This window comes from Lagenorhynchus albirostris, chromosome 5 (genome assembly GCF_949774975.1).
Source record: "Lagenorhynchus albirostris chromosome 5, mLagAlb1.1, whole genome shotgun sequence".
In the NCBI taxonomy this organism is placed as follows: domain Eukaryota; kingdom Metazoa; phylum Chordata; class Mammalia; order Artiodactyla; family Delphinidae; genus Lagenorhynchus; species Lagenorhynchus albirostris.
The window spans coordinates 134,157,717-134,185,494 of NC_083099.1; the positions used below are offsets into that span (position 1 = coordinate 134,157,717).

At 40.1% G+C, this 27,778-nt stretch overlaps 1 protein-coding gene and 1 long non-coding RNA gene across 9 annotated transcripts in view; one reads left to right on the forward strand and one right to left on the reverse strand.

Annotated features, from left to right (window-relative positions):
* Positions 1 to 12,373, forward strand: part of LOC132521313 (uncharacterized) — a 32,147-nt gene extending 19,774 nt beyond the window's left edge. Inside the window, exons 3-5 of the long non-coding RNA XR_009540809.1 lie at positions 3,305 to 3,437; positions 10,257 to 10,406; positions 12,206 to 12,373. This is a non-coding gene — a long non-coding RNA (uncharacterized LOC132521313). The remainder of the gene's footprint in view (positions 1 to 3,304; positions 3,438 to 10,256; positions 10,407 to 12,205) is intronic.
* GART (phosphoribosylglycinamide formyltransferase, phosphoribosylglycinamide synthetase, phosphoribosylaminoimidazole synthetase) lies at positions 1 to 27,737 on the reverse strand. 8 transcript variants are annotated; one of them, XM_060150858.1, is made up of 22 exons: positions 27,584 to 27,683; positions 24,712 to 24,897; positions 22,177 to 22,272; positions 21,527 to 21,701; positions 20,349 to 20,460; positions 19,213 to 19,281; positions 18,156 to 18,281; positions 17,222 to 17,309; positions 16,577 to 16,662; positions 16,220 to 16,388; positions 13,121 to 13,352; positions 10,623 to 10,717; positions 10,223 to 10,332; positions 9,308 to 9,506; positions 8,055 to 8,306; positions 7,743 to 7,895; positions 5,921 to 6,127; positions 4,698 to 4,835; positions 3,476 to 3,606; positions 3,087 to 3,228; positions 1,936 to 2,051; positions 1 to 1,838 (listed from the first exon to the last, which is right to left on the reverse strand). In XM_060150858.1, the coding sequence occupies exons 2-22, from the start codon at positions 24,854 to 24,856 to the stop codon at positions 1,647 to 1,649; spliced, it is 3,033 nt and encodes a 1,010-aa protein (XP_060006841.1). In that variant the 5' UTR covers positions 24,857 to 24,897; positions 27,584 to 27,683; the 3' UTR covers positions 1 to 1,646. The 8 variants fall into 8 exon arrangements, 7 of the variants coding, with proteins under 7 accessions (XP_060006841.1, XP_060006840.1, XP_060006843.1 ...); XM_060150857.1 differs by lacking the exon at positions 24,712 to 24,897 and having other exon boundaries at positions 27,584 to 27,737; XM_060150860.1 differs by lacking the exon at positions 18,156 to 18,281.
* Between the last annotated feature and the right edge of the window lie 41 nt (positions 27,738 to 27,778).

Here is a 27,778-nt window from a genome sequence, read left to right on the forward strand (position 1 = left end):
TAATAAAAGACAAATATCCATATTTATTACATTAATAAAAAACTAACATATTTTCACCCTTCTATGCATTGTCTTTTTCATAACTTAAATGACCTTTTGAGTATCATAAACCAACAGCTGCTCACACACTCAACATGTCCAAATAATATTGTTTATCACAAACTAGACAGTAGGACACCCTTTCAGCTGACTCCTCTGTCCTTTCAGTATCATCCCTGCTACTTTCAACTTTTTTTTTTTGGTTTCTGTCAACCACATATTTCAGACACACTTTGATTCTTCCTATCTGAAGATACTGAATCAGCTACCTTCCATGGTGTCCAGGTTCCTTTTAGTGGATATTAGTGTCTAAATAAGGGCTGGAAAATTGTATTTCTAAAGTCATAAACTCTTATTGATTTTTCTAATTTACCCTGGTACCAGCTTCTACTTTTATTACAGTATATGATTTTATCAACCAATAACATTTTCCTTTATATCTTCTAACTTTCTAAAAACTTCATAGGATAGTTTGGCATATACATAATAGCTTATTATGTTGAGTGAGCTCTCTAGAAAAAAGTGAGTCAATTGTTTCTGCAGCAAAGACACCTATGTAAAATGATGTACCTGGACATCATTTGATGACAGTTGCTGACTACAGTCAAGGAGAGGTAGGGTAATGTCGGCCAGCTGCCTGGGGAAACTGACTTGCACCAGAGGCAGTGATGAGGGTCTCTTGGCAAAGGTGTCTGTCCTTTTTTCTGGCACTCTGCTTCTCTTGACCCTCTTTCCTGTATTAAGGCGAGAGTTTACTCTCTTCTGTATATAACTACTGTAAGAGTCCTGTGCCGTTAAGTTTTGAGTTTAAACTCCAAGGAAGGACTTGAACAGGGCTTCAAGGTACCCTTCCAGTAAGGTGCCCCCCTGTTGGGCAGGCAGAGCTCTCAGGCCACCCTGAAGGTGGCTCAGCAGTCTAAGGCTGGCTGGCTGCCTATGGGCCAGGTGGCCATTCCCTGTTTGCTCAGCGATGACAGAAATGTGGTCCTATGTGTAGGGTCATGCACATGTGGCCCAGTATGGCAACCTAGACCTCCCAGTTCCAGAACTGCATATCCACATTAGAAATGACTGGCTGGAGTGGGAAATCATGCAGTCCCATTATACTCTTTACTAGTCTGAGTAGATTGCCTTCCATCCTCCCAAACTGTGAAGCGAAAATCTGGGTGTTACAAAAATTGTCAATTATTATAGGAATGTGTAATGATATTTCAAAGTACAAAGAACACTATCCCTCAGAAATGGGAACTACCTCAAAATTTTATGACACCAACTTAGGATCAGAATAATTAGAGAAGTCTCAATTCAGATCAGTACAGATATACAATATGGGGAAGAGATATTAACTTATTAGACTTATTAGCTCTTCGAAAACGAATATATAAGAAAGATTAAGTTTTGGTATCTTATTTGGCTGAAAGTAAAAGGAATTCTGAATGCCTGTTTTGATGATGAACAAAAAGGCCCCAAACAGGTAAAACCTGAAAGACCACTGGAAGCAATACATATATGTCTTAGATGTCTTTCAGGCTGAGTCCACGATAGAAGTCACCCTGCAAGCAGCTAGAATTCTTTCAAAGCTGGCTCCATTCTTGGATTAGGATGCTTCATTCCTCTTTGACCCAACAGATCTTGCCATTTTCTCCAAGCCGTACAGTTCCACTGGCCACCAGCTGGAGGGCTGAGGGAAATATTTTATGTTCTGCTAATTTTACTCTTTCAGATAGAGTTTCAACAGTGTCACCCCTCTTCACCGGAACAGCTTCTTGTAAAATAATTTGTCCAGCATCTACATCTTCCTGGAAAAGAAAAATGAGAAAGTTTTGAACATTACTTCTGCCAAGTACAATTTACATTAAATACTAATAAGATTTTGGTAGAAAGAGACATACTCACAGCTACAAAGTGCACGGTGCACCCAGTGACGGTGACCCCGGCATCCAGGACTTGTTCATGGGCATTTGAACCCTTAAACGAAGGGAGCAAGGATGGGTGGATGTTGAGCATTTTCCCTGGAAATTAATTAAAACATAGTGGTCAGAATTAAAAAACCCTATGTATTCTGTCAAAGGAACATACACTTTCCTGTCTAGAATCAGGAGTCAATAGGAGCAAGGTTTTTCTAGGATGGGTGTTTTCTTTGTCAAAGACAGAAATGAGGAAAAGTGAAACACACGTTCTCATCCAAGGGGGCCCTGGGAGCAGCAGGTTTCTGCCTTGCACAGCTGAAGACACACCAAGGGGCTTCTGAACAGGCGCCTGCACTGACTCAAAGCTGGATGGGAGGGGTTCTAATCTGGATCATAGGGCTCTTGAAGAAAATTCAGCTCGTCCCTGGCACATAATATTAGAAAGACAGGAGGTTCCTGCGTAGTGTCTATGTGCTTGACTTCTAACCATGAAGTGGCATGTTCACATGTGACTAATCCACAGATGCCGGATTAGTCAGTCTGTGTGCCTTATGTCACCAAAAGCATTGCCTGTGGTATATTACACCACAAGTGCTCTAACTATATTCACTTAAGAAAACAAACTCTCCGAAGAGGAAATACATTTATTGACCAAATATGTGCACAAAAAAGAACCACAGGAAGCAGTCAAAACTTCTGCGGGAAAGGCATTAACAGCAGACACTATGTTATCTGGCAACAATGCCTTCCTTTCCATCTTCTGGCAATGGCTCACAGTTCCTCAGAAGAGGAACTCTATTTTGGGATACAGAGAGTCACCTTCTCTTGCTTCTAAACAAGTAAAAAAGTCTCTTCCCAATATTTATCCAGAAGATGAAATAATATGTTTGCAGTAATGTGAAACCAACCTAAGCTACATTAGAAACCGTAATTACAGCAGGCCAAAGAAAACTGATAGAGACAGCAGGATAATAAATCATTATTCTTTGGGCTAAAGGCAAAGGAAATTCAGTTATGACGTGTGTCAGAATAAACCGTCACAGTAAATACCATAACTGGGATTGTTTGGCAAGTTCACCACCCTATAGCCCATTTTCAGTCAATTCCTCAATGTAGTATCAAACTATTTTTGCTTACCATTCCATTTTCTGACAAAGGGGCCAGATAAAATTCTCATGAATCCTGCAAGACAGACTATGTCTGTGGAGAACTCTTCAAGGACTTGGTCTACTGTAGTGTCAAATGCTGCACGATTTTTATATAATTTATGATTAATTACCTAGAATAGAAAAAGATAAGTACAATCCATTTCCAACAAATTACCAAAAATAATTTAAAACTCAACCTTTATATAGACTATACTTCACCTCCTTCTGAAGATACACTTGATGTCAAGAATTAAGGAATGGACAGGATGAATATAAAGGCAAGCCCAGCACCCACCCCAAATCCAGGCATCCAAAGAACACCTGGGGGCAGATTATGAGTGTAAGTAATCTTGAAAGATACTTTTCAAAGTAACTTACCCTGGTGGGAATTCCGGCTCTTTCTGCTTTATCTAAGCCAGACACTGCAGCTTTGTTGGAGATCACAACAACAATGTGTGCAGAGCTACTTGGCTCCCTAGTACTGTCTATGAGAGCTTGGAGGTTTGATCCTGAAAAAGGGAGAAAAGCACAGGTGAGTGCACACTTCTTTAAAACGTTTATACCATTTTGAATAGGGAATGGTCAAGATTTTTGAATAAAAATGTCTTAGAAAAGATTGGCAAAATATGTGAGGCTTTAAAATTCCGTTCCTCTTAGAATAATGGATTAGTATCTTACAAAAACATAGGCACTCCTGGTTCAAGGACACGTAATTGCTCCTGCAAAATAATATGATTTAGCAGACCAGTAGAAACAGTATAACATGATTTTAAGACTGATTGATGAGGAATAAGCTGCTTAATTAAGCAAAAAAATCAACCCTCTGAAGAAGAATAAACCACTATGACCCTTACAGTAGTTTCTTTGCTTTACCATCAACTTGGGTCTAAAGTATATTGAAACCTTAAAATAGACTTGTAAAGCAATTATACTTCTGGGAAAGTTAACCTAAAGAAATAACCAGCTATGCACTTACAAACTTATTGTATATTTAAAAGAATGTTCATAGCAATGTTACTTAAAACAGTGGACGGAATTCCCTGGCCGTCCAGTGGTTAGGACTCTGCTCTCACTGCTGAGGGCCTGGGTTCAATCTCTGGTCAGGGAACTAAGATCCCACAAGCTGCATGGCATGGTGCAAATAAAAAAAATAAAAGGAAAAAAGAATCATACTATATCCATCCATATGAGAGAATACAATGCTCTTAGGACTTTACCCCACTGTCCGCAGAGTCAAACACAAATTTTGTATTGTTACTATTAACAATTTAAAAAAGCCTCAACTGTCCTAAGACTTTTCAACTACAAAGCTATGATTCAAAAGAAGTTGGAATTTCCATTCTGTCTTTTCTAGCTTCTCTCTCTTCAACCATCTTCCCCACACCCTCTACTCTTCCTTTAGAAGCTGCTTCAAATGCCTGAGAAAGTGGAAAGACGGAGGATGTAGAAAAGATAACACTCCTTAATGATACCTAGGCCCCAGTACTGAGAGTGTTCTCAGAGTCGGAAGGAGGGTTTTTTTTTGGGGGGGGGTGGTGTGGGTGTGAGAAAAGGAAGAGCATTTCTACAGCTCTATAGTAAAGAGGAAGCCACATCTCACCTGTCCCAGATATTAAGACAGCTACTCTTGCCTTTTTTGGTTGAACAGAGACATGATTTTTCAGGGTGCCATTCTCCAATACTGATCTATTTATTTGCATGGTTTCAATCAGATGCTTGACTTTCACACGAGGAGAACCTTTGTTTCAAACACACCCAATAAATAAAAAAAAGAACAACTGTGAATTAACAGTAATATGGAAAGAGAAGTGTTCTATAAAAACTTTAGAGTACTGTATTTTATTCTGAAAATAAGATATGCAAGGACTAAAATAATACGTTCGCTTCACTTATCGTCACTCATTCATACAAACTTCCTGATGGTGAACATATATAACTGCCCACTTCAACTAAAAGGTACAGCACTATATCTAAACATAAAGTGGATATGTTACTGCCTGCCAGTGTTCTGTCTCCCCTTTCCCGCAAGTCTTGCATCCACAATAGTGCTATGACCTCTTGGCTTCAAGGGTAGGCATGTGACCCAAGCAAGGCTATTCAAAGACTCGATATAGGATGTTGAGAAAGAGAGGGCCTCTCTTACTGCAATGTGAGTTGAAGGATGTGGGCTCAAGACATCTTTCCGGTATTTGGAGAGCCTGCCTGAAAGTGAAAGCCACACAATAAAGGGATGAAAGGCAGATACAGACAAAATTAACAAGCCTTGACATCTCTGTTAGAGAAACTGAGTTGGTTTTCTGTCAATCTGCCAATTTCTAGTACTTCTAACAGAGTTCTAAGTCATACACAGTACTGGTCAGGGTGCTTGCTCACTACTCCTTGAATTGAGCTGAACCACAAAGCAGAGCCTGAGACAAGGTCTTACATGCGAGGTGATTACTTTGGGAAGTGATCCTAGGGAACCAGAATGAGGATGGGCAAGAGCCAATATAAGAGTGTGTTATTAAACTGGTAACCACTGTGGGCAATTGGGGCTTGATTCCACTGAGACCCTCAAAGGAGCCAAGTAGACTGCCTCAGAACCGCTCCCTTCTTCTGTCCCTAAAGTGGGCATTTATTCACTAGTTCTCACCCCGCTGGTCAAGGGCTGTCCTGCAGGGTGTAGTTGTGCATATGTGACTGCTACACAGAGGTGTCAGAGCCCTGAGGCAGAAATGAAGAGATGCATGGTATTACTGGCATAGGTGTTTTCATGTTACAGCTGCGTAAAGATAGTTGCCTATCAATGGCTTGAAACAGAGCAACTAAATAAGGAACAGTTACCTTCAGGACATGCAACCACTCTGCCGATCACCCAGGCTTCTTCCTTGTGCTGCTGAATATCCTGCAGAATCTGCTGTGTCAGATCCCTTGATACCACGAGGGCAGCCCCAATCCCACAGTTAAATGTTCTGGCCATCTCTTCTTCAGAGAGGTGTCCTTCCTGCTGTAACCACGAGAAGATCCTGGGGATCCTCCAGGTCTGGGCATCTGAAAACAGGCAAGAGTTGTTCAATTAACCTATTATTGACACAAAGTATAGAAGTATGTACATATACAAACCTATGGAAATTAAAACCAGCACTGCTATTTTATAGAGGGTAAAACTATAAACGGGCCTTTCAGAAGTTTTTTTGGGATCCATTTGTACCTCAGGCATTAAGAACACTTTTCTTGTCACACTTGGCCAGTATTCACGATTGAGTGAAGTTTTGTGCTGCGTTAACTAACTAGATTCTTAGAAATCCCCTAATGAATTAGATGCTCTAATGGCTGAATTCCAGTAAAGGTCGGCATACTACCCTTTTGTGAATGTGAAAAAAAAAAAATCTAGATTTAGGTGTAAGAACCTATCCTCTAATACAACAAAAATCTCTAATAAAAAATTTTAGGTAATACCTATATAGACACACACATAAAATTCTTTTTTTTTTTTTTTTTGGCCCTGCTGCATGGCTTGCAGGATCTTAGTTCCCTGACCAGGGACTGAAACCGGCCATTGCAGTGAAACCACTGAGCCCTAACCACTGGACCACCAGGGAATTCCCAACCAATAAGGTTCCTGAAACAGCAATCTTCACTCATTGTCTCTGTATCTCTGCCATCACCCCCCGCTCCAATATATGGGGGGGTGGTATCTATCCTCACCAAGCTGCTTTTTGACACTGCTAACCAGTGTCATGTTGAAATCCTTGCTCGGAGTTGATACTTTCACATGGTTTACTGCCTGATTTTGACTATTCTTTTTTTAGAAATTCTACCTCTGCCAAACTTTAAGGTGGGTGGAATATTGAGGAACAACCTTTTGGTCCCTCCTATTCTCTTTGTGATTAACTATTACTATCTGCATATAAGTACCCAACTTAACTTCTGCTCACAAAAACACTACAATAAATACTTCAAAGATGTAAAACACTGTATTTCCACTTCCTATTCCAAATCTACTCACCTACTAAACTAGAAACTTGGGACTTCTTTTTTCCTTCTGAGCACAAAATGGTTCTCCAATCTGTTTCCCTTCTCTATGCCTTGGTTCAGGTCTCCTTTATCCCCTGCACAGACTATTTAATAACTACCACTTCCCTTCCCAGCATGTTCCTGATTCCATCTTGATAGAGCTTGAGCTTACTGACCCCCTTGGAGAATCTGCTTAAAGAATTTCATCTAAGTCAATTACATGAGGACTTTATGCCTTATAAACATGGCTAATGAAGCGAGAAAAGGTGGAAAAGGTCAGTCCTATTTTTTTCCACAAGAAGCCCCAATGATCTGAGAATTTTCCAGGTAGGGACTTCCCTGGTGGTCCAGTGGCTAAGACTGCACTCCCAATGCTGGGCGCCCGGGTTTGATCCCTTGTCAGGGAACTAGATCCTATATGCCACAACTAAGAGTTCGCATGCCAAAACTAAAGATTCTGCATGCCACAACTAAAAAGATCCTGCATGCCGCAACTACGACCTGGCACAGCCAAATAAATAAATATAATATTAAAAAAAAGAATTTTCCACATAATCATATGTGTACTAACTACCCATAAAGTTTCCTTCCACAGTGTATTTTTTCTCATAACAGTTTTCTGAGCAAACGTTCTTTTTAGCAATCTTACCTAAATCCACCCCAAATTTCTGAGGTAGGACTCTGGGGATGTTTTCTAGCAATCCCCCACCGGTAATATGTGCAAAGGCCTTAACATGTCCTGAACGCAGGACAGGTAACAGTGAATGGCTGTAGATTCTGGTTGGAGTTAGAAGTAAATCACCTGTATATTAGGAAGATGAGACAAAAACTTAGTCTATGAATATAAAACCAAAACATACGCAGTTTGTTCCATTCTAACTTTAAGTAACGAAAGCCTAACCCAACTAAGTGGTTGCTCAGACATTCCCAAGCAGGAGAGTTTAAATGTGAGTATGTTTACCTAAGGCCTGGCCACCACAGCCATCAGGTGCTGGAGAGGAGTACTGAAGGGAAGATTTCGCTACAATTTTCCTCACAAGGCTAAATCCATTGCTGTGAAGACCAGATGAAGCTATTCCAATAACAGCGTCCCCTTCAGTGATTCTTTCCAGGTGAGGGAGTTTCTGATCCCGCTCCATTGCACCAACGGCAAAACCGGCTAGATCATACTCTCCAGGAGGGTACATGTCAGGCATTTCTGCCGTTTCACCTCCTGGCAGAAAGAGAAAACAAGAGCAAAGAAATCACCAAATATTATAAACCTGTCTAGGAAGTAGTGACACCAGCTACTCTTCATATGAACAATTAAACAAAAGCTGTATTCCGCAAACATCTAAGCATGATTTCAGGGGAAATAGTGCTAATTTCCACAAAGGGTGAGTATAGCCTCCAAACATCATTATTTTTACGGGATGAATACTCAGTTGAATATAACACCATTTCTCTAGCAGTTAGTTTCAGAAATGCTTTCACCTATATTTGATCTTTACAATCACTCTATGTTCCAATAATGGTACAGGCTTAGAGAAGTGATTTAATAGACCTGCCTAACTCTAAATGCCCTGGCCTGAAAAATATGTCATAGTTCATACTACCACGATACTGTGTAAAGACACGGTCTAGGCAGGCAGATCCGAATTAGGAACTGTTCTCAAAGATGGCTGAAAGGCAAGTTTGGCTTTGGGGACATACCTGTCCACAGAAATGGTAATATAAAATAGGTAGTTTTGTTCCTTGGTCAACCTACAAATTAATTGTGTTCAAAATCCTCATGTATGTATTTAATATTTCTGTAAACCTTGGGTACATTTTATTCTTAGTGTCATTTCTGTGGGAAAATAAGGCTTAAGTTAAGACTCAGAAAGCCAAGACCCGATCTGCCTCTGCTGCAGGGCCATAAGGAGGAAACAGCCCCCTACCCTGTCTGTCCAGGAGGCCACTGAGAGAGATGGGAGTGAAATGGTGGCTAAGGATCAGGGAGAAGATAAGGCCTGGGCGATGGTGGAGTATGAGTCTCAGTCTGGGGACCAAGCCTTGAGGGGAGGGTTCGAGGGCACAAAGGTCTAAGTTGTCCTTAGGTGGTGTCATCTATACTTTACTTGCCTCGTCTTGTGACACACAGTTTGTCTCGTTAGGTATACTGGTAACCGATCATGTTTGTACATAGGGCTGAAATACATAAGAAGGATGTGTGATTAAAATGGATGATCATACCGAGGAGAGCACATCCGGCTTTTTTACAAGCTTTAGCAATTCCAGCAACAACAGCTTCAGCTGTACTGGGGTCAAGTTTTCCACAGGAAAAGTAATCGAGGAAAAAGAGGGGCTCCGCTCCTTGTGCCAGAATATCATTTACACACATCGCAACCAAATCTTGGCCAATGGTTTCATGTTTATGGCACTGCTGGGCAATCTACGGAAGAATATAAACATCCACATAAGAGAATAAACTCCAACCTATATCTTGTCAATTATCAGTGGAGGCTAACAATATTACCGACTTTTGGCTAGGTGCTCTGAACACCTAAAGACAAAAGAACACTAAATTCCGATAAGCTACTTGGTCCGAAAGTATTCCCTTTTTTCCCCTAAGATAACCCTTCTATCCGGATATAGTCTCACCAACACTGTGTTATTAGAAACACATAGCTATTGTAGCCAACTGTATGATTACTTGGTGTGGTTCTCTTTAGTGCATATATGTCAAGAGGGGAAAGATATGTATTTTATTTGTTTATTTATTTATGGCTGCATTGGGTCTTCGTTGCTGCACGTGGGCTGTTGTGGCGAGCGGGGGCTATTCTTCATCGCGCCACATTGCAGTGGCTTCTCTTGTTGCGGAGCACGGGCTCTAGGCGTGCGGGCTTCAGTAGTTGTGCCATGCAGGCTCAGTAGTTGTGGCTTGCGTGCTCTAGAGTGCAGGCTCAGGAGCTGTGGCTCACAGGCTTAGCTGCTCTGCGGCATGTGGGATCTTCCTGGACCAGGGCTTGAACCCTTGTCCCCTGCATTGGCAGGCGGATTCTTAACCACTGCGCCACCAGGGAAGTCCCGAAAGATATGTATTTGATACACAGTAAATTCTTTCATGTCTTTCATAAAAGGCCTTTACTCACATAGGTGTCTGATTACCTTCAGTTTAGTTCCAACGCCGTCTGTTCCACAGGCCAGAAGAGGATCGTTGAAACCGGCTGCTTTCAAATCAAAAAGACCAGCAAAACCTCCAAGATCAACATCACAGCCTGTTGGAGAGAAAATTAATTACTTGCTGCATTTCAACAGCAAAGAGTTGATCAAGAAAGCAGATATTAAAGGGGTATACATATCCTTTTGAGTTTAAGGTCATGGGTAAGAAATGCTTTTAGTGTTAGAGATAAGAAAGCCGAACACTATGAGTTTGGCTTAAATGGGGCAAGACTTACAGCAACTTGGCATTAATCTGGAACATTTTCCTCAGTAAACTACAAAGCACAAATCAATACACAATGTTTGTCACAGTTAATGAACTAGCAAAGGACAGGCCCTGACTTACCTGGTCTGGAGGTGGCTTTTGCTAAAGGCTTAATTTTCTTGACCAGCATATTTCCAGCTGCAATATCTACCCCAGAGTCCTTGTAAGTCAGGCCCCTAAAGAGTTTAAAAAAACAAAGACATCACCTAAATGCCAGGGAAGAATTATTTTAACCTTAACATATTATTTAAAGCAGAAGATATCACTAGTGATTTTCATATCCCCCAATACGCTGGGCCATATCCAGAGATTTTGATTTAGCTGGTCTAGGGCAGGTCCTAGGAATTGAAATGTGTTTAAACAACCTCCTCAGTTGATCATCACTATTTGGAACTTCACTATTTGTAACTACCTCTCTAACTTAACTATTTCTTCCAGAAGTACTTGTCACAGGCAGTTAAATATACCAATATTTGGCCGTAATATTTCTCTGTTCAATTTTGGTATGGGAAGGAAAGGAGTGCCAAAACGGAGTCAAAAAAGTGGAAATTAGGATTATAAGGACTCTACAAAGAAATCCTCAATAATGAAACTGAGCCCTTACTGCAATAATAGAGAACTGTATGTTTCCTTATAACTAAAGACAGCAAGAAATAAGATTTAAAAAACTCCAAAAAAAGCAAAACCAGGTAATGATATTCAGTGCATCATTTCCATCTATAATAGTGCCAACAAGTTGGAACAGTACATTTAGAGATCAAGTTTATAAATGGCAATGTGACTTCATTAGTCTTGCCTTACAAAAATGACAACTCTGGATTAGTGGGATTCAGGGATACGTGAAGAAATATGTCAAGTTTTATTAGAAGCAAGGTGCCAGGGTACAGACTTGAGAGAAATGTGGCAGTTAACTCCAATAAAGTTAGCAGTCTGGGGTCATGCTTATATAGGAAACGAAGTTCTACTGGTTAAAAACAACTCTTTTGTCAGGTAGCAATTGGCACTGTAGCCTCTCATCTTCTTCATCTTTGAAGAATCAGATGAATATTAAGATTTCAAGTCACTTGAAATAGGTCATTTCAATAGAATCTAGTCATTTTAAAATAAAAAATAAAATTTTAGCATGGTATTTTAATGTTCAAAAAAATTCCATTATTTAACCTTAAAAAATTTGCCTATCAGTAACAATGTAACTTGAATTAAGTTGCTAAAAATTTCTCATTTTGTCCTAAAACATATTTATTTCTCATAGATGAACTCAATGAGCAATAGTAATTGTGATGAGATCAAAATACCCACATTTGCAGTTAATAGTTCATTGATTTTACAAAGGAATAGTTAGTTGTATATGACAATAAATGAATCAATAAAGGGTTTACAAAATACATTTCAGTAATAAATATAAATGCAGTGACCAAATGAGATGGCCAAAATTTATAGTACAATCAAATAAAGTTGCCAAGTTAGACAACCAATATTTTCATCCTGAATTCTTTGACAAAATCATGAACTAAGATAAATACAACAGGGATTTCTCTGGTGGAACAGTGGTTAAGAATCTGCCTGCCAATGCAGGGACACAGGTTTGTGCCCTGGACCAGGAAGATCCCACATGCGTGGAGCAGCTAAGGCCGGGCGCCACAGCTACTGAACCTGTGTTCTAGAGCCTGAGAGCCACAACTGCTAAGCCCGTGTGCCACAACTACTGAAGCCTGTGCACCTAGAGCCCGTTCTCTGTAACAAGAAGCCTGCGCACCACAACAAAGAATAGCCCCTACTCGCCACAACTAGAGAAAGCCCACGTGCAGCAATGAAGACTCAATGCAGCCAAAACTAAATAAGTAAATAAATAAATTTATTAAAAAAAGATAAATACAACAGTAATATATAAATATATGATAACTCAAGGAAAAAAATCCCTTCCCCCTTCTTTATTGATGAATAATTGACAACTGATTGCATATATCTAAAACGTACAATGTGAAAAAATCTTTCAACAGCACTGATCTTATTGAGCTTTTCAAACATGAGCTACCATGAAGTTTTTTCCATTTCATTTGAATATTGCTGTAACTAGTAGTTTCAATTCAAACTAAATGCAAATCAAAATCAGATCAGTCGGGCTTCCCTGGTGGCACAGTGGTTAAGAATCCACCTGCAGATGCAGGGGACACGGGTTCGAGCCCTGGTCTGGGAAGATACCACATGCCACGGAGCACCTAAGCCCATGAGCCACAACTACTAAGCCTGCACTCTAGAACCTGCGAGCCACAACTGCTGAAGCCTGCACACCTACAACCTGTGCTCCGCAGCAAGAGAAGCCACCGCAATGAGAAGCCCGAGCACCGCAACGAAGAGTAGCCCCCCCACCACAACTAGAGAAAGCCCACACCAGCAACGAAGACCCAACGCAGCCAAAAATAAAATAAATAAATAATTTATATATATATAAAAAAATCAGATCAGTCTCATAGAGTTAAGAATACAGAATGACTTAGTACAGGGTTAATGGAGTTTTCTACATCACCATTTATGCCAGTTCTGAAGCTGTGCTATAATCACCTTGGTCAGAAGTTTACCTGGGCTGCTGGAGGAAAGCTATGGCACGATAGCCAATGTCCTTCCTGTAAATGGCCCCCTCAAACTTTATAGCAGCTAGTCCTTTCTTGGCTTCTTCAAGGGCTGAGATGAGATTTTCCCGGATGGCCGTTACTGTAAGGACCCTACCCCCGTTAGTCACCACTTTGCCATCTTTTAGGGCAGTGCCTGCTTGAAACACCTCTAGTCCTAAAGCTTGAGCCTCAGGAAACCCTGTAAGAGAGCATATTTGACATATCAATTGCAGTAATAATATTCTACACTGTGGCTTATAATTTCCAGAAGTTTTTTTTTTAAATAAAATCTTTATTTCACTTAAATGAATTTTCACAAGAATCCTATCAGAAAGGAATTAATGTAATATTATAGTAAATACAGCCTTTCTCCTAAGAACAGTCTGTTCCGCTCTAGGGTGATAACTGTATTACTAAAACCTTGTGTTATCATAAATCTCATGTAAGAGTGATTATTTCAATAAGGAAGGAAAAAAAAAGCTAAGCCCTGAGAAGTTTGAAACTAGAAGCATAAAGTTATTTTCTCCCGAAAAGTTAAAAAAAAAAAATTAACAAAACCTAAACATCATGAATAAATCCTGCATTTTTTTTTTTTTTTTTGCGGTACGCGGGCCTCTCACTGTTGTGGCCTCTCCTGTTGCGGAGCACAGGCTCTGGACGCGCAGGCTCAGCGGCCATGGCTCATGGGTGCAGCCGCTCCACGGCATGTGGGATCTTCCCGGATGGGGGCACGAAGCCATGTCCCCTGCAATGGCAGGCGGACTCTCAACCACTGCGCCACCAGGGAAGCCCTAAATCCTGCATTTGATCACATTTTTTACTGAAGAGTAAAAGAATATCTTTTTGCTTTATCATAGCCAACTAAATAAAGTTGCTTTCTTCTTTAAAAAAACCAATAAGATCATTGCAATGCAAAACATATTCTTTTCCCTAATACAACAATTGTAAAATTTTAAGACAAATATGATTTAAATTAGGTTTAGGGCTCAGCCTAAAAGAAAATCCCTGGCTTCATTTTTTCTTTTGGCTGCGTTGGGTCTTTGTTGCTGTGTGCGGGCTTTCTCTAGTTGCAGTGAGTGGGCTCAGTAGTTGTGATGCACGGGCTCTACGGCATGCAGGCTTCAGTAGTTGTGGCTTGTGGGCTCTAGAGCACACACTCAGTAGTTGTGGTGCACAGGCTTAGTTGCTCCGTGGCAAGTGGGATCTTCACGGACCAGGGATCGAATCCGTGTCCCCTGCACTGGCAGGCAGATTCTTAACTACTGTGTCACCAGGGAAGTCCCCTGCTTCATTTTCTTTTGAATTAGTTTTAAGATCTCACATATATATTTTACATTTAAAATATTATTAGACTGTGTTTTCTAAATTCTGAAATGACCAACACGGACAGTTTATAAAAAGACAACCTCTTAATTAAAAAGAAATTTTTTTTCCTTATTAATTAATTTATTTTTGGCTGAGTTGGGTCTTTGCTGCTGTGTGCGGGCTTCCTCTAGTTGTGGTGAGCAGGGGCTAGTCTTTATTGTGGTGCACGGGTTTCTCATTAAGGTGGTTTCTCTTGTTGTGGAGCACGGGCTCTAAGCTCATGGGCTCTAGAGCACAGGCTCAACAGTTGTGGTGCACAGGCTTAGTTGCTCCGTGGCATGTGGGATCTTCCCGGACCAGGGCTCGAACAGATGTCCCCTGCATTGGCAGGCGGATTCTTATCCACTGTGCCAGCAGGGAAGTCCCCCCCAAAAAACTTTCATATCCCTAGTTTGTCCTTTTCCATTTCTCTTTTAGCACCATATTTGGTAATCTGTTAATACACATCTTCCTTAGGTGTTTTTTATTTTTTGCTGTATCAAATTTTCTTTAAAACATTTTTTTATTGTAGTTGTTTATAATATCGTGTCTTCTCTACGTGTTTTTATTTTTTCAAAATATTTATATATTATTTATTTATTTTGGCTGCTCTGGGTCTTAGTTGTGGCATGCAGGCTCTTAGTTGTGGCACGCGTGAGGGATCTAGTTCCCTGACCAGGGATCGAACCTGGGCCCACTGTATTAGGAGCACAGTCTTACCCACTGGACCACCAGGGAGGTCCCCCCAGGTGTTTTTATAACATAGGGGCGTTCAGTCACAGGTACTCAAGTATGTGGTGGTATCAGTAACACCCAATATTGGGGTGTCAGAAATAACTATGACACTTGTCACCCCAATCTTAGGGAAATTTCACCAATACAAAAGATCTTGATTCTATCCCTTTCCTTTCTCCATTTTAAAAGGCAATCAGCTCCTAACTGCCCAGCTGCCATGTGTGGGACGCACAGGGCAATGGACTTACTGTCTGGGTAAGACAGAAATAGGGTGTTTGAATCAAACACAGTATTGGGGTATTAAGACTTACTGTCTGGGTAAGACAGAAATAGGGTGTTTGAATCAAACACAGTATTGGGGTATTAAAATCCCTAGCAGGCTGCCAAATGACAGCCTGCTAGGGATTTTAAAGGTCTGGTGTTGGCCTTATCGTGCTGGAACTTATTTAGCATTTTAAAACACTGCTTTATCTAACATCATTTAACTAGATGCCTCACCTCCTATAAGGAGAAACAGAAGAGAAGGCTATACTTCTGAAACTTTTAATTCTGCCATCAAAGTGACCATGGGGTGCACTGCAAACTGGGGGGTTAATTTGTGATCATTCAGAGATCAAGCCCTGAAATTTTCTCCTTGATGTAATTTATATTAAAGTTCCTCCAACTCTCATACATTCCTATTATCTTCTTGGCTCTTGGAGGATGGACGAGAAAAGCAGCACTGGGTGATTCTCTGGAAACTTAGCTAGGCCCACTTAAGTCTTCGCTGTGCAGGAAGAGAAACGGACGGCAGTTCTTTAAATACAGTAATTTTGGATATCTGGACACCCGTATCCAACAAGCAACATGCTTATGTTAGAAACCCCTAAAAGGTTACTGATGTCTCTAAACCCTTAAAAGGAACACAACATTGAATGGGACAAAGGCCTACTGTGGTACTGGTCACCTGTCACATTGCAATCCAACCTTTTGTTCTCTGATATTCACCTGTTATCTCTACACCCTTGGTGTAGTCTCCTGGATAACCTTTACTTGCCATGACCACAGTTACGGCAGTGCGGTTGTCAAGCCAAACAGGCAGAGATGTGCAGAGCAGGCCATCTAAGGTAGACTGAATCACTTCATAAAGGTCACTTTTAAGAAGTGGGAGGATCACCTGGAAAAACATAATCAACATGGCAACTAAGAGAAACTTCAGTTGTCCTTAGACATTTTATTCACTGGGATACCAGAACTTGCATATGTTTCTCAAAGGTAATTATTTCAAGGCTGATAAATCCTAAGATTAAAACAGCACACATATTCTACAAAGTAACACTTTATATTATTATCTTTATTACTTACTTGGCACTCTGGATCACCAAAACGGCAATTAAACTCCAGAACTTTTGGGCCATCCTTGGTCAGCATTATACCAGCATAGAGGATACCTTCGTTAAAAAATGGAAAAAAAAAAAAGAGTCTATAATGAAGACACTGTATTGTGACTATGAAAATCAGAATATAAACTTATAGTACTGAAAGTTTTGGAATGGCCGTAACAAATGTTATAACAGTGGTCAATTAAAAAAAGAAAATGGTGGGCTTCCCTGGTGGCACTGTGGTTAAGAATCCACCTGCCAATGCAGGGGACACGGGTTCAAGCCCTGCTGGGAAGATCCCACAGGCCGCAGAGCAACTAAGCCCATGTACCACATCTACCGAGCCTGCGCTCTAGAGCCCGTGAGCCACAACTACTGAGCCTGTGTGCCACAACTACTGAAGCCCAGGCACCTAGAGCCCAAGCTCCGCAACAAGAGAAGCCACCGCAATGAGAACCCCGCGCACCGCAACGAAGAGTAGTCCGTGCTTGCAGCAACTAGAAAAAGCCGTGTGCAGCAACAAAGACCCAATGTGGCCAAAAATAAATAATAATAAATATATTTATAAAAAAAGAAAATGTTGCAAACTTACTTTATAAATAATGTCCACAATGACATCAATGCTTACCTGTGTATGGCACACCCTCCTGCTGCATGCCATCCACTGTCTTCTGAAGAATAGTATTTTTAATTTTTAGCAACAAATCCTTAGAAACCTAGGGAACATAGAGACTTATTTAAATGTAACTGGTATTTAACTGAAAAAGTCCTCGCCCACACTGAGGCTCCTTTGTATACTTATAGTATATTCTATGCATACCTCATTAGCCTATAAATTGAGAATCTAGAGTTTATAAATTAATTGTAGAAATTATTGCACATGCATGCTGCAACTAAGAGTCCACATGCTGCAACTGAGACCCAGTGCAGCCAAAATAAATAAGTAAACAATTTTTTTTAAGTAAAAAATATACGTAAATAAAATCACTTTTACCAAATGGTAGTTTTAATACACAAAGTCTAAAGTAAACCCTGTTTGGTTTTTAATCTACTTAAGAAAAATATCTAAAAGGCACTATATTATTAGCACAAACAATTATAACTATCAGCAGTGAAAGGAAATGGGTGAGTTTCTGAAGTGCTAATTTATTTATAATATGCTCAATGCATATTTTTCATAAACATTGTCAAGGAATTGTTTGGAAACATGCTCTATCCATTATGAAGTAGAAAGACTAGAAGAACAAATGGTAGTCTGACCTGGTTCTCAATTCACCATACCCACTCTTACTGAGCACTTGTGTATAGGGCCCTGGATATCCAATGATGAATAAGGAGGGGCTAGAAGGATCTGTTCAATCGATACTTAAGTTAGTTCCTCAAAGGCTTTTAGAAAAGGTTAGTTTTAGAGTGAGACCAGAAGAGACACTTTTCATTTACTAGGAAAACCAATTTGCTGATTAGTAATATCATTTACAGAAAAAAAAACAGAAAGTGCCTAAGAGCTCTTTGAGAAGACCAAAAAATGACTACTGAACTTCAGCTGAGCCTCTGTGAAGTACCTGAGGCGCTGGACAATAGGCTCCCATTCCCCCTGTGTTGGGGCCCTGATCTCCCTCCAGCAATCGCTTATGGTCCTGTGCTGGGGGCATGGGGGCCACAGTCTTTCCATCAGTGAAGCACAGACACTGTAGAGAAAACAAACGGTCCACTTAACCTTAAATGCCAAAAAGTAAAAAAATAATTTAATGAGAACTATATGTACCTTAACTCTAATTAGAGGAAAAGTTTTCTTTTTTAAAGTAAAATGATTTAAAACATAAATAACCCTAAGTTTCCTAGATCGAGAATCAAAAGATCCTGTATACTCTGTTCTGAAGGATCTGTAATTTTTGAGCTAGGTTGGGGGGGCGCGGAAATCAAGCTACTCTCAAAGTAAAAAATTTCAACCTTTCCCCTGTTTAAATAATGGGTGATATAAATCCAATTTGCCTACTGCTACACTGGGGATGATGTAAGTCCAATTTGCCTACTGCTACACTGGGGATGATTAAAAGAAGATAAATTCTTCGGACTTCCCTGGCGGTGCAGTAGTTAAGAATCTGCCTGCCAATGCAGGGGACACGGGTTCGAACCCTGTTCTGGGAAGATCCCATATGCTGCGGAGAAAACTAAGCCCATGTGCCACAACTACTGAGCCTGTGCTCTAGAGCCTGCGAGCCACAACTGAGCCTGAAAACCACAATCACTGAGGCCATGTGCCACAACTATCGAAGCCTGCACACCTAGAGCCCGTGCTCTGCAACAAGAGAAGCCACCGCAATGAGAAGCCCGCGCACTGCAACAAAGAGTAGCTCCGCAGCTCTCAGCAACTAGAAAAAGCCCGCGCAGCAACAGACCCAATGCAGCCAAAAATAAATAAGTTTATATATTTTAAAAAAAGAAGATAAATTCTTTTTTCATTTGTATCTGAAATACTAAACGTATACAAATTCCTGTGTAACTGCTCAGGTTATGCTCTTGGATGAAGCGACCAGAGTAAACCAAGCCTTTTTTGGGATCATAGGTCAGATAACACAGCTTATACTCTGTAAAAGTCCAAAAGATGAATATACATACAGACACCTCTTCTCCTTCAAGAAGTTCTTCAATGACAGTTGTTTCTCCAGCTTCTCCAAAAGCTTTATCCTTATTGTCGATAAAAACAAAACAAAGAGAAATAAATTATAAGCTTTTATTATTTACTTAATTGGCTGTTGTCATTTTGCACCATTTGTATTACGAACCAACGCACTAGTATTATAATTTCTCTTTCTCTCTCTGAAAGCTGCAAAGGAACATATATGAATGTTTCCTATTTTTATTTTATTTATTTATTTGTGGCTGCATTGGGTCTTCATTGGTGCACACAGGCTTTTCTCTGGTTGCCCCGAGTGGGGGCTACTCTTCATCGTGGTGCACGGGCTTCAGTAGTTGTGGCTCGCGGGCTCTAGAGCGCAGGCTCGGTAGTTGTGGTGCACGGGCTTAGTTGCTCTGCGGCATGTGAGATCTTCCCGGACCAGGGCTCGAACCCGTGTCCCCTGCACTGGCAGTCGGATTCTTAACCACCGTGCACAAGGGAAGCCCGAATGTTTCCTATTTTCAGAGTTGCAATGATGTAGAGTTAGCACTGGTACAGATGAGATGAACACATCATTTAAACTCTTCTGGGGGTCCAGCTTTCCAGTTTCAAATAAGGTTAACAGAAAAACAGATGTTTTCATCATTACCATTTAACTCTATTTCTGACTTATAATTATGTTTGCTTACAATAATTATACTAATGTCTGTGAAAACAGATTTCCACAAGGGGGAGAAACCCACAACAACCAAGAAGGATCATAAAAAGCAAAGTATATTAATTCATTGCTTCACTTTTCTTAGACCTGAGACACAAAGGATAAATACTTTTTTTGTCCTCATGGATTGTTGAGTGTTTATTTATATGTTCTGTAGTCTGAGGACTTTCTACCTTTCAGAGCAGACAACAAAGGATGCTAAACAGAACTTACTTGCAAAGAACAGAATCATAGTTTAGCCATCAGTGTAGATGTGTAACAACCCTTTTACAGAGATGGATTATAATACATAGTACTATGAAAAATAACTGTTTGCTATACGTTTTCCTTGCCTTGAGGAATATTTGTAAGCTTAACAGTATTTATTTATCCAGTGTGACTAGAAAATTATAAACTTTTTAAGAGCGATCAACTTACCTGCATAATCTCCTGTACAGCTTTGCAGGCCTCTTCTTTGCTCTTTGCGACAACTACCCCTTTCCCAGCTGCAAGACCACTGGCCTTCACAACCAAAGCAGGGAAGTCTGCACTGTGAAGACAAAGTAAATTTCAATATCCAATAAATCTTTAAGATTCAAAAGTTTAAAATGCTTTGGCATTGTGTAATAATATGCTATAGCAACAACTGAAAAGCAGAAAAAAAAAACCTGCTAACACCATTTTGATGTACTTCCTGCCAGGATTTTTTTTCCTATGTATTTCTTTATAGTTGTGGTCATATGGTATATACAGTTTTGCTTTTCTCACTTACCATGAGATCATATAAGCAAAATCTTTGGGGGAAAACAGCACTTGCATAGCATGCATATGGAATGACCTTTTAAGATACAATATAAAGTAATGAATCATGCTCTCCTTCAAGTAAAAGATGTAGCTGTATAAGACCAATATAAGCATGGATACACAGATCATTTCTCCAAGTACACATAAGAAACTGTTGTTGGTAGTTCCTTCTGTTGAGTAGAACTGGAGATCTAGAAGGAGACTTACCCAAAGTAAGTAACAAAATTGTTACTTGGAAGGTATCTGGCTACTAGGAAATAATAAAATTCAATGTAGGATGAAGAAAAAACAAAGAATGAAACTGACCCAACTAAAAAGAAAACATACCAGGTAAAAAGGAAAAGTGTCAACAAAAATAGGGGGCAAAGGCATGTATCTACCAACATTCATTTATTGCTCAATGTTCTCCATATAATAGAGAACAGGATGTTTAATTTTAAGATTTAGGATTGAACAGTGGTGGCAGAAGGCCAAGTGATGATTCCTCACTCTAGTTAATTATTGATGAAAAAAATCACCATCCTTTATGTGTCAATTTGGCTAAGAGGGAATGCCTATACAACCAAATGTATCCTTTTCCCCTAGAAACTATTCAGCAACAAACATTAAAAAAATTTATCTTAAAAAAAAAATTTTATCTTTCTGCAAGGCCGCAAGAGTAAATCCCATTTTATTTTGATGTTGGAAAAAGGCAGTCTACATCCTATGAGTTTTCCCCTAGAATTATCTTACTATAAACTCGTAACATAAAAGTGACCCGTATATTCAAATATCATATAACAAGTGCCCTTCACAGGCTATCTTCTATTTACCTCATAATGAAGCAGCAGGCTTCTTCAGCTTTGGTGAAAGCTCTCCACTGTGCAGTTGGGATTCCATGTCGGTCCATAAACTCTTTGGCAAACCTCTTGCTGGACTCTAACTGAGCTGCTTCTGCTGTGGGGCCAAAGCACCGCACTCCTGCAGATGTCAGGCTCCCAACAATTCCTAGGGATGGAAACAAGCAGCCGTAGCCCAGCTCTCTGCAGGGCCTTTTCATTCTGAAGAATTAGGATCAGGCTAAATATACATTGAGATGAAGCAAATGGCAGAGAATAACTACGTTTTTCATGTTTTATATAGGATATAAACAAAATGCTACTGACACATGATTCAAATCCAACAAAAATCATGTGTGATATTCAAATACATGGATTATTAAATAGACACCAGAATAGAGCAGAATAAAAACAAAATATTTCCTACAGCTGCAAATTTGATCTCTCATTCAAATTTAGTCTTATTATTCATACTACTGATGCTTGGGGGGGGGAATCCTGGAATCCATAAATTTCAAGAGGGTGAAAGCTTTTTCAGTGTATTATATTAGAAATCCTCATCTGTAAAATGTATTAGATGAGATGATCTCCAAGCTCCTGTTAGCACGGTGTATACCATAATAATAAACAGCAATGAACTTTACCAGCAGCCAGAGGTGCCTCTGGTCCAACAACTACAAATTCAATTTTCTCATCTTTGCAGAACTGTGCAAGGGCAGTGTGATCACTGATTGAGATGTCTGTGAAAAGAAAAAAGAAACAAACCCACCTTGTTTATAAAAACATTCTTTAAGTTAACTGTCTATCTGAAATGTAAGTACTATACTTTGGTATGCCTATTAATTGTTGGTTTTCTTTTACTGGTACAGATGGGTTTCACCATGAGAAATTCAGAGCACAGTACATCAGGCTAACCAACAAAGCTCAGTTCTCTGCTTTGTTATCACTACAGTGATAGCAGAGAACTGAGTAAGTGTTCCAAGAGCTATACTTTCTTGACTATGGTGTTCATGTTGCCAGTGCTGATTGTAAACAAAAAAGTGTACCAGAGAATATACTCAGAAACTGGTCTTTTAAATGTCATTCATTCAAGATTTACTGAGAACTGCTATATGCTAGATACTGTCCTAGTCACCAGGTTAAGATGTAAACACAAACAGGGTCCCTATATTTAAGATGCTTATATTTCACTGTGGGAATGTTGAGTTATAAATATCCAAGCAAAATAATACAAAGTGTGAACAATTAGGCAAATCTGATGTGAGGTAAACTGGGAGGCTATTTCTGATTAAGCCAGAAAGGGTCTCTTTGCAAAGACGTTTAAGCTAAGAACTGAAGGATGACTTTTAAGACCTAGCTCACTTCTCCAATGTACAAGCCAGGTAAATTTTCTTTCTTGATGGGAGTTCTAAGTAGTAGTAGGATCAACCATATATTAATCATGAGTAGGTTCTATAGGCGCTCTTCTGCTTCACTGTTATTTGGGCCACCATTCTTAAGCTGGCTGAAGTCTCTGTACATATGTGGTATTTGTGATGTGTAGGGGATAAGTGCAGAAAAGGCAGAGTTCTCAATCTACAGGAACTGCCTGAGTGGGATAAGGATGGAGTACCATGCACTCTGGGTTAGTAGCTGCAAACACAACTGGGCTGAACAGAGCCAACTACCTCAGCACAGCAAAGGGTGGCAAGAGGAAGATGACACACCTAACCTGTCACTACAAGTGATAGCAGCCTCATGACAATATTGGGAGATTTTCATGGGCTGGTCTGTATAACATCAATTGCATCTAGATAAAATGTGCCATTTCTTTAAAAAAAAAATACAATACCTCACTCCCAGAGTTAAGATCCCAGGGAAGCAGATATTTTCTTATCTTTTTCTTATTATTTTTGCTCCTATGTACACAATTATCTTCTCCCAGTTGGTACCTTGCTGGGTCTATGTTCTCTCCATAAATATTATGTGCCACGTAGGGTACTAGGCACATTGCACACAGTGCAAAATAAGACAGGAGACATGGGACTTCCCTGGTGGTGCAGTGGTTAAGAATCTCCCTGCCAATGCAGGGACACTGGTTTGAGCCCTGGTCCTAGAAGATCCCACATGCCACGGAGCAACTAAGCCCATGCACCACAACTGCCGAGCCTGTGCTCTAGAGCCCGTGAGCCACAACTACTGAAGCCTGTGCACCTAGAGCCTGCGCTCTGCAACAAGGAAGTCACCGCAATGAGAAGGCCATTCACCGCAACAAAGTGTAGACCCCGCTCGCCACAACAAGAGAAAGCCCATGCGCAGCAACAAAGACCCATCGCACCCAAAAATAAATAAATAAATTTATTTAAAAAAAGACATGCGACTTCCTTGCCCTCATGCAGTTTACATTCTAGAGCTTATGTTCTAGGAGGAAAATGAAGATAGGAGACAGACAAAAGTAAAAGAAGATACAGATAATAGTCCATGATTGAAAACAAATGAATTGGGGGGTGAACATGCTTTACTTAGAAAGTTTAGGAAAGTCCTCTTTGAGATGCTAACATAAGTTGAGACCTGAATGATGAAGAGCCAGTCATGCTAGGAGTGAGAACAAAGTCCAAGGCAGCTCTGTTTGGGATACTGGCAGGACTGCATGGTTAGGGCACAGTGAAAAGAAAACAAGGGCTATAAAAGATCAGGCTGGAAAGGCCAGCAGAGGCCAGATCACAGAGGGTTTCGTAAGGACAGTAGTTTGAGTTTTATACTGACTACTATGAGAAGTCACTGAAGAATTTAGTGCAGCATAAGAACCGATCATCTTTTCCTATTTACCGGTGGAAGAGATGAAGGCTGAGATCTATTATGGAGTAAGAATTGCCAGAACTTACATTTAATAGCACTGCTCAATTTTGCATTCCCCAAAATACACACCAAAACACCTTTAACCTATATTAGGCATTTTGTAACTTTTTCAGTGGACGTGTTTTGTAAGGTTTAAAATAATCTAAGGTAAGAAAATGATACACTCTGAACAACAGGATACCTTAAATTACAACATATGGCAAGTATTCAAATTACCACATAAATTTCTGGGTTAAAAAAAGCATTCAAATCTGAACAGCAATTGACCTTTATAAAGAAGAGATGTGAGTGACAGTTTTATCATTTATAATCGTTCACTTTTACTTCAAAAAAATGATTACCAGTGTTCGAAATCTTTTCAGAGCAGGCAGTGCCTGCATTTCCTGGGGTAACTAACACTTGTTTGACATGATTAGACTGTGCAAGTTTCCAGGCCAGAGTATGTTCCCTTCCTCCATTGCCAATTACAAGTACTCGGGCTGCCATTGCTCAGTCTGCAAAGCAGGAATTCAGCAGGAAAATGAAAGCTGCAGAAAGAAAACCACAGTTGATAGTTTAGAATACATATACTTTAGAAACCACGATTTCTAAATATGATTTAAGTAGTTATTTGTAATCATACAAATAACATTTTATCCCAGCAATTCATTTGTGAAAAACTAGGATTCATAATTTGAGAAATATGACTGTGTACTCTTAAGGATTAGAGCAGTACTTTAAAGCTCCTTATTGCATTAAAACAAAATCTATGAACAATCACCCTTCTTTGGGCTTCACTTTTATTTATTTATTTTGGCCGTACTGGGTCTTAGCTACGGCATGTGGGATCTTTGTTGCGGCATGCGGAATCTTTTAGTTGCAGCATGCAGAGTGCTGGCTGTGGCATGCAATGCGGGATACAGCTACCCGGACCAGGGATTGAACCCTGGCCCCCTGCATTGGGAGGGCAGACTCCCACCCACTGGGCCACCAGGAAGTCCCTGGGCTTCGCTTTTAGAAGATTTAAAAGTCATCAAATCTCAGTTAAAAATGAAAATGTTTTAACTTTAGACACCAAATTTGAAAATAACTGTTTTTAAACCTTTAGTCTTATAAATAATAGACTTTAAAGTTACAATAAATTCAAAGAAATGTTTAAGACTAGAGCCCATAAAGGGTCAAATAGTAAATATTTTCTGAGGGCCATATAGTCTGTGTTGCAATTACTGAACTCTGCCACTGTAGTATGAAAGCTGCCTTGGACAAGAGACAAATGTGGCCTGGCTGTGTCCAGTAAAAACTTACATAAATAGGCAGTTGGCTGTAGGTCATAGTTTGCCTACTTCTTCTCTAAGTAACAGGAAGCTATCAGAGGTTTATAAAGCATAACTGTGGCTGTGTTTCCATAAAACTGTATTTATGGACACTGCAATTTGAATTTTGTATAACTGTCATGTGTCACAGAAACATCACTTTTCCTTTTCTTCCCACAAACATTTAACAATGTAAAAACTATTCTTATTTGGTGGACTGTACAACAACAGGTAGTAGGAAGGATTGGCACAAGAGCAGTAGTTTGCTGACCCCTATTTAATAAGTTAGTGCAATATGCCAGAAAATTGGTAGAGAAGGCAAAAATCAAATTTGAACACGTCTTGCTTAGTTCTGGCATTTGATCCTGGGCAGGATAGGCAACTATCTCTCAAGCTAACAGTGTGACCCTGGTTAAGCTCTTACTACCTGCAATTCAATTTCTTCACATCATAAAAGGTGGAATTAAGAGAATTTGTCTTATGAGGCCTAGTAAGAATTGAAATGACATTTATAAACAATTAGTACAATTTCTTACACTCAGCAGTAGTAAATGCTAACCTGCTATATTTTATTTATTACTTTTGCCAAATTGATGCTTTAGGGAGAGAAAGAAATTCTAACAAGAAAAAAAAAGCCAAAGGAATGAATAACTTGTCACATTCATTTACTGATTTTCAGAAGACATGTAATTATGTAGAAGGCGAACTGATAACAGGAAAAACTGAAATCAGTTACTTCTCGTGAGATGCTAGCATTACACGTTTAAAGAAAAATATAATTTGCTAATATAAAGAAGATTTTTTGAGCACTAACTTCGTGCCAGATGCTATTCTAAATGCTTTTCACGAATTACTTCACTTAATCTTAAGAATTCTGTGAGGCAGATAGGATTACCATGCCCTCTTCGCAGATAAATAAGTAAGGCTCAGTTAGGTTATGTAACTTGCTGCAGGTCACATAGATAAGTGGGGATGTAGCCTGGATTCCAACGGAACCAATTTTGCTTCAGATACTCTTTAACAGTTGAAAATATGAGGAAGAAAAAAATTACTAAATTATCATCTCGGAGAAAAACACTATTTTAGCTTACTGGAAAAGACTTGCCGCGTGTATCGACATATCTAAAATGAACGTATCTTTAAATTTAGAGAAAACATTTATGTTTAGTTTGAATAAGAGGGTCAGTGAAGGGAAATTATCCTGATTACTGCCGCGGATCTCTGAAATAGGATTAGGACTCAGCCTGAGGGAATCTACACCCAGGAGTGGCTAGGAGGCCGCCAGCCAGAGTTGCCTAGGTTTGAGTTAAGGAGTTAAGACTTCCTAGCTGGGATACCTTGAGGGACTTAATTGGGCCTCAATCATCTAAATGGGTAACACGAGGAGAATTAGAGAGCCAGGAAAAGCCATTTCAAAGGACTTGGTGAATTGGGACTTCCCTGGCGGTCCAGTGGTTAAGACTCTGCGCTTCCACTGCAGGGGGCCTGGATTCCATCCCTAGTCAGGGAACTTAGATACCGCATGCTGTGCAGCATTGCCAAAAAAAAGAAAACAAAACAAAACAAAGGACTTGGTGAATAAAATAAGGTAGAAACCAACTACAAAATGGGACTAAGTAATCTGCTAGAGACAAACGATGCAAAATGAGAAAATATGCAATTTAGGTGCATGACCTAAAAAACCTAAAAAAGCAGAGAGATGCAAAAAGGCCCTGACACCTTACAAAGCAGAGAAAGTGATAGATACAATGTAAACCTCAGTTAAAACTGAAAAGCACATGGCCAACCCTCACCCATTGCGATTAAAAATAAGAGGACAATCCCTACCGCCAAACCAGTTCCTACAGTTTCATCCAATTCCTGATAGTAATCCCCAAACCAAACCATAAATGTAGTTTCCTGAAAAGCGGAGGAAACTTACCCACGGACCCAAAGCTCTCTGGGCGCTCGCACTTAGACCCTCGCTGCGCGCTCTGAGCCCACCCTCCCGCCGCGCGCCGGAAGTCGGCCGATGGGATCCGGCGCGCACGCCCCCCGCCCACCCGCCCCGCCCCCGGCTGGCTTCGCTTCCCCATTGGTCGGTGTGGCCAGTGGGCCCCACCGCGAGGTAATCGAG

Coding starts and splice junctions, on each gene's coding strand:
- GART (XM_060150857.1), bottom strand. CDS start 27,737: ATGGGGAAGCGAAGCCAGCCGGGGGCGGGGCGGGTGGGCGGGGGGCGT. Junction 9,507..10,222: donor GCGTTGGAACTAAACTGAAG/GTAATCAGACAC, acceptor ATTCTTCCGTAG/ATTGCCCAGCAGTGCCATAA. Junction 8,307..9,307: donor AGCCGGATGTGCTCTCCTCG/GTATGATCATCC, acceptor TCTTTCTGCCAG/GAGGTGAAACGGCAGAAATG.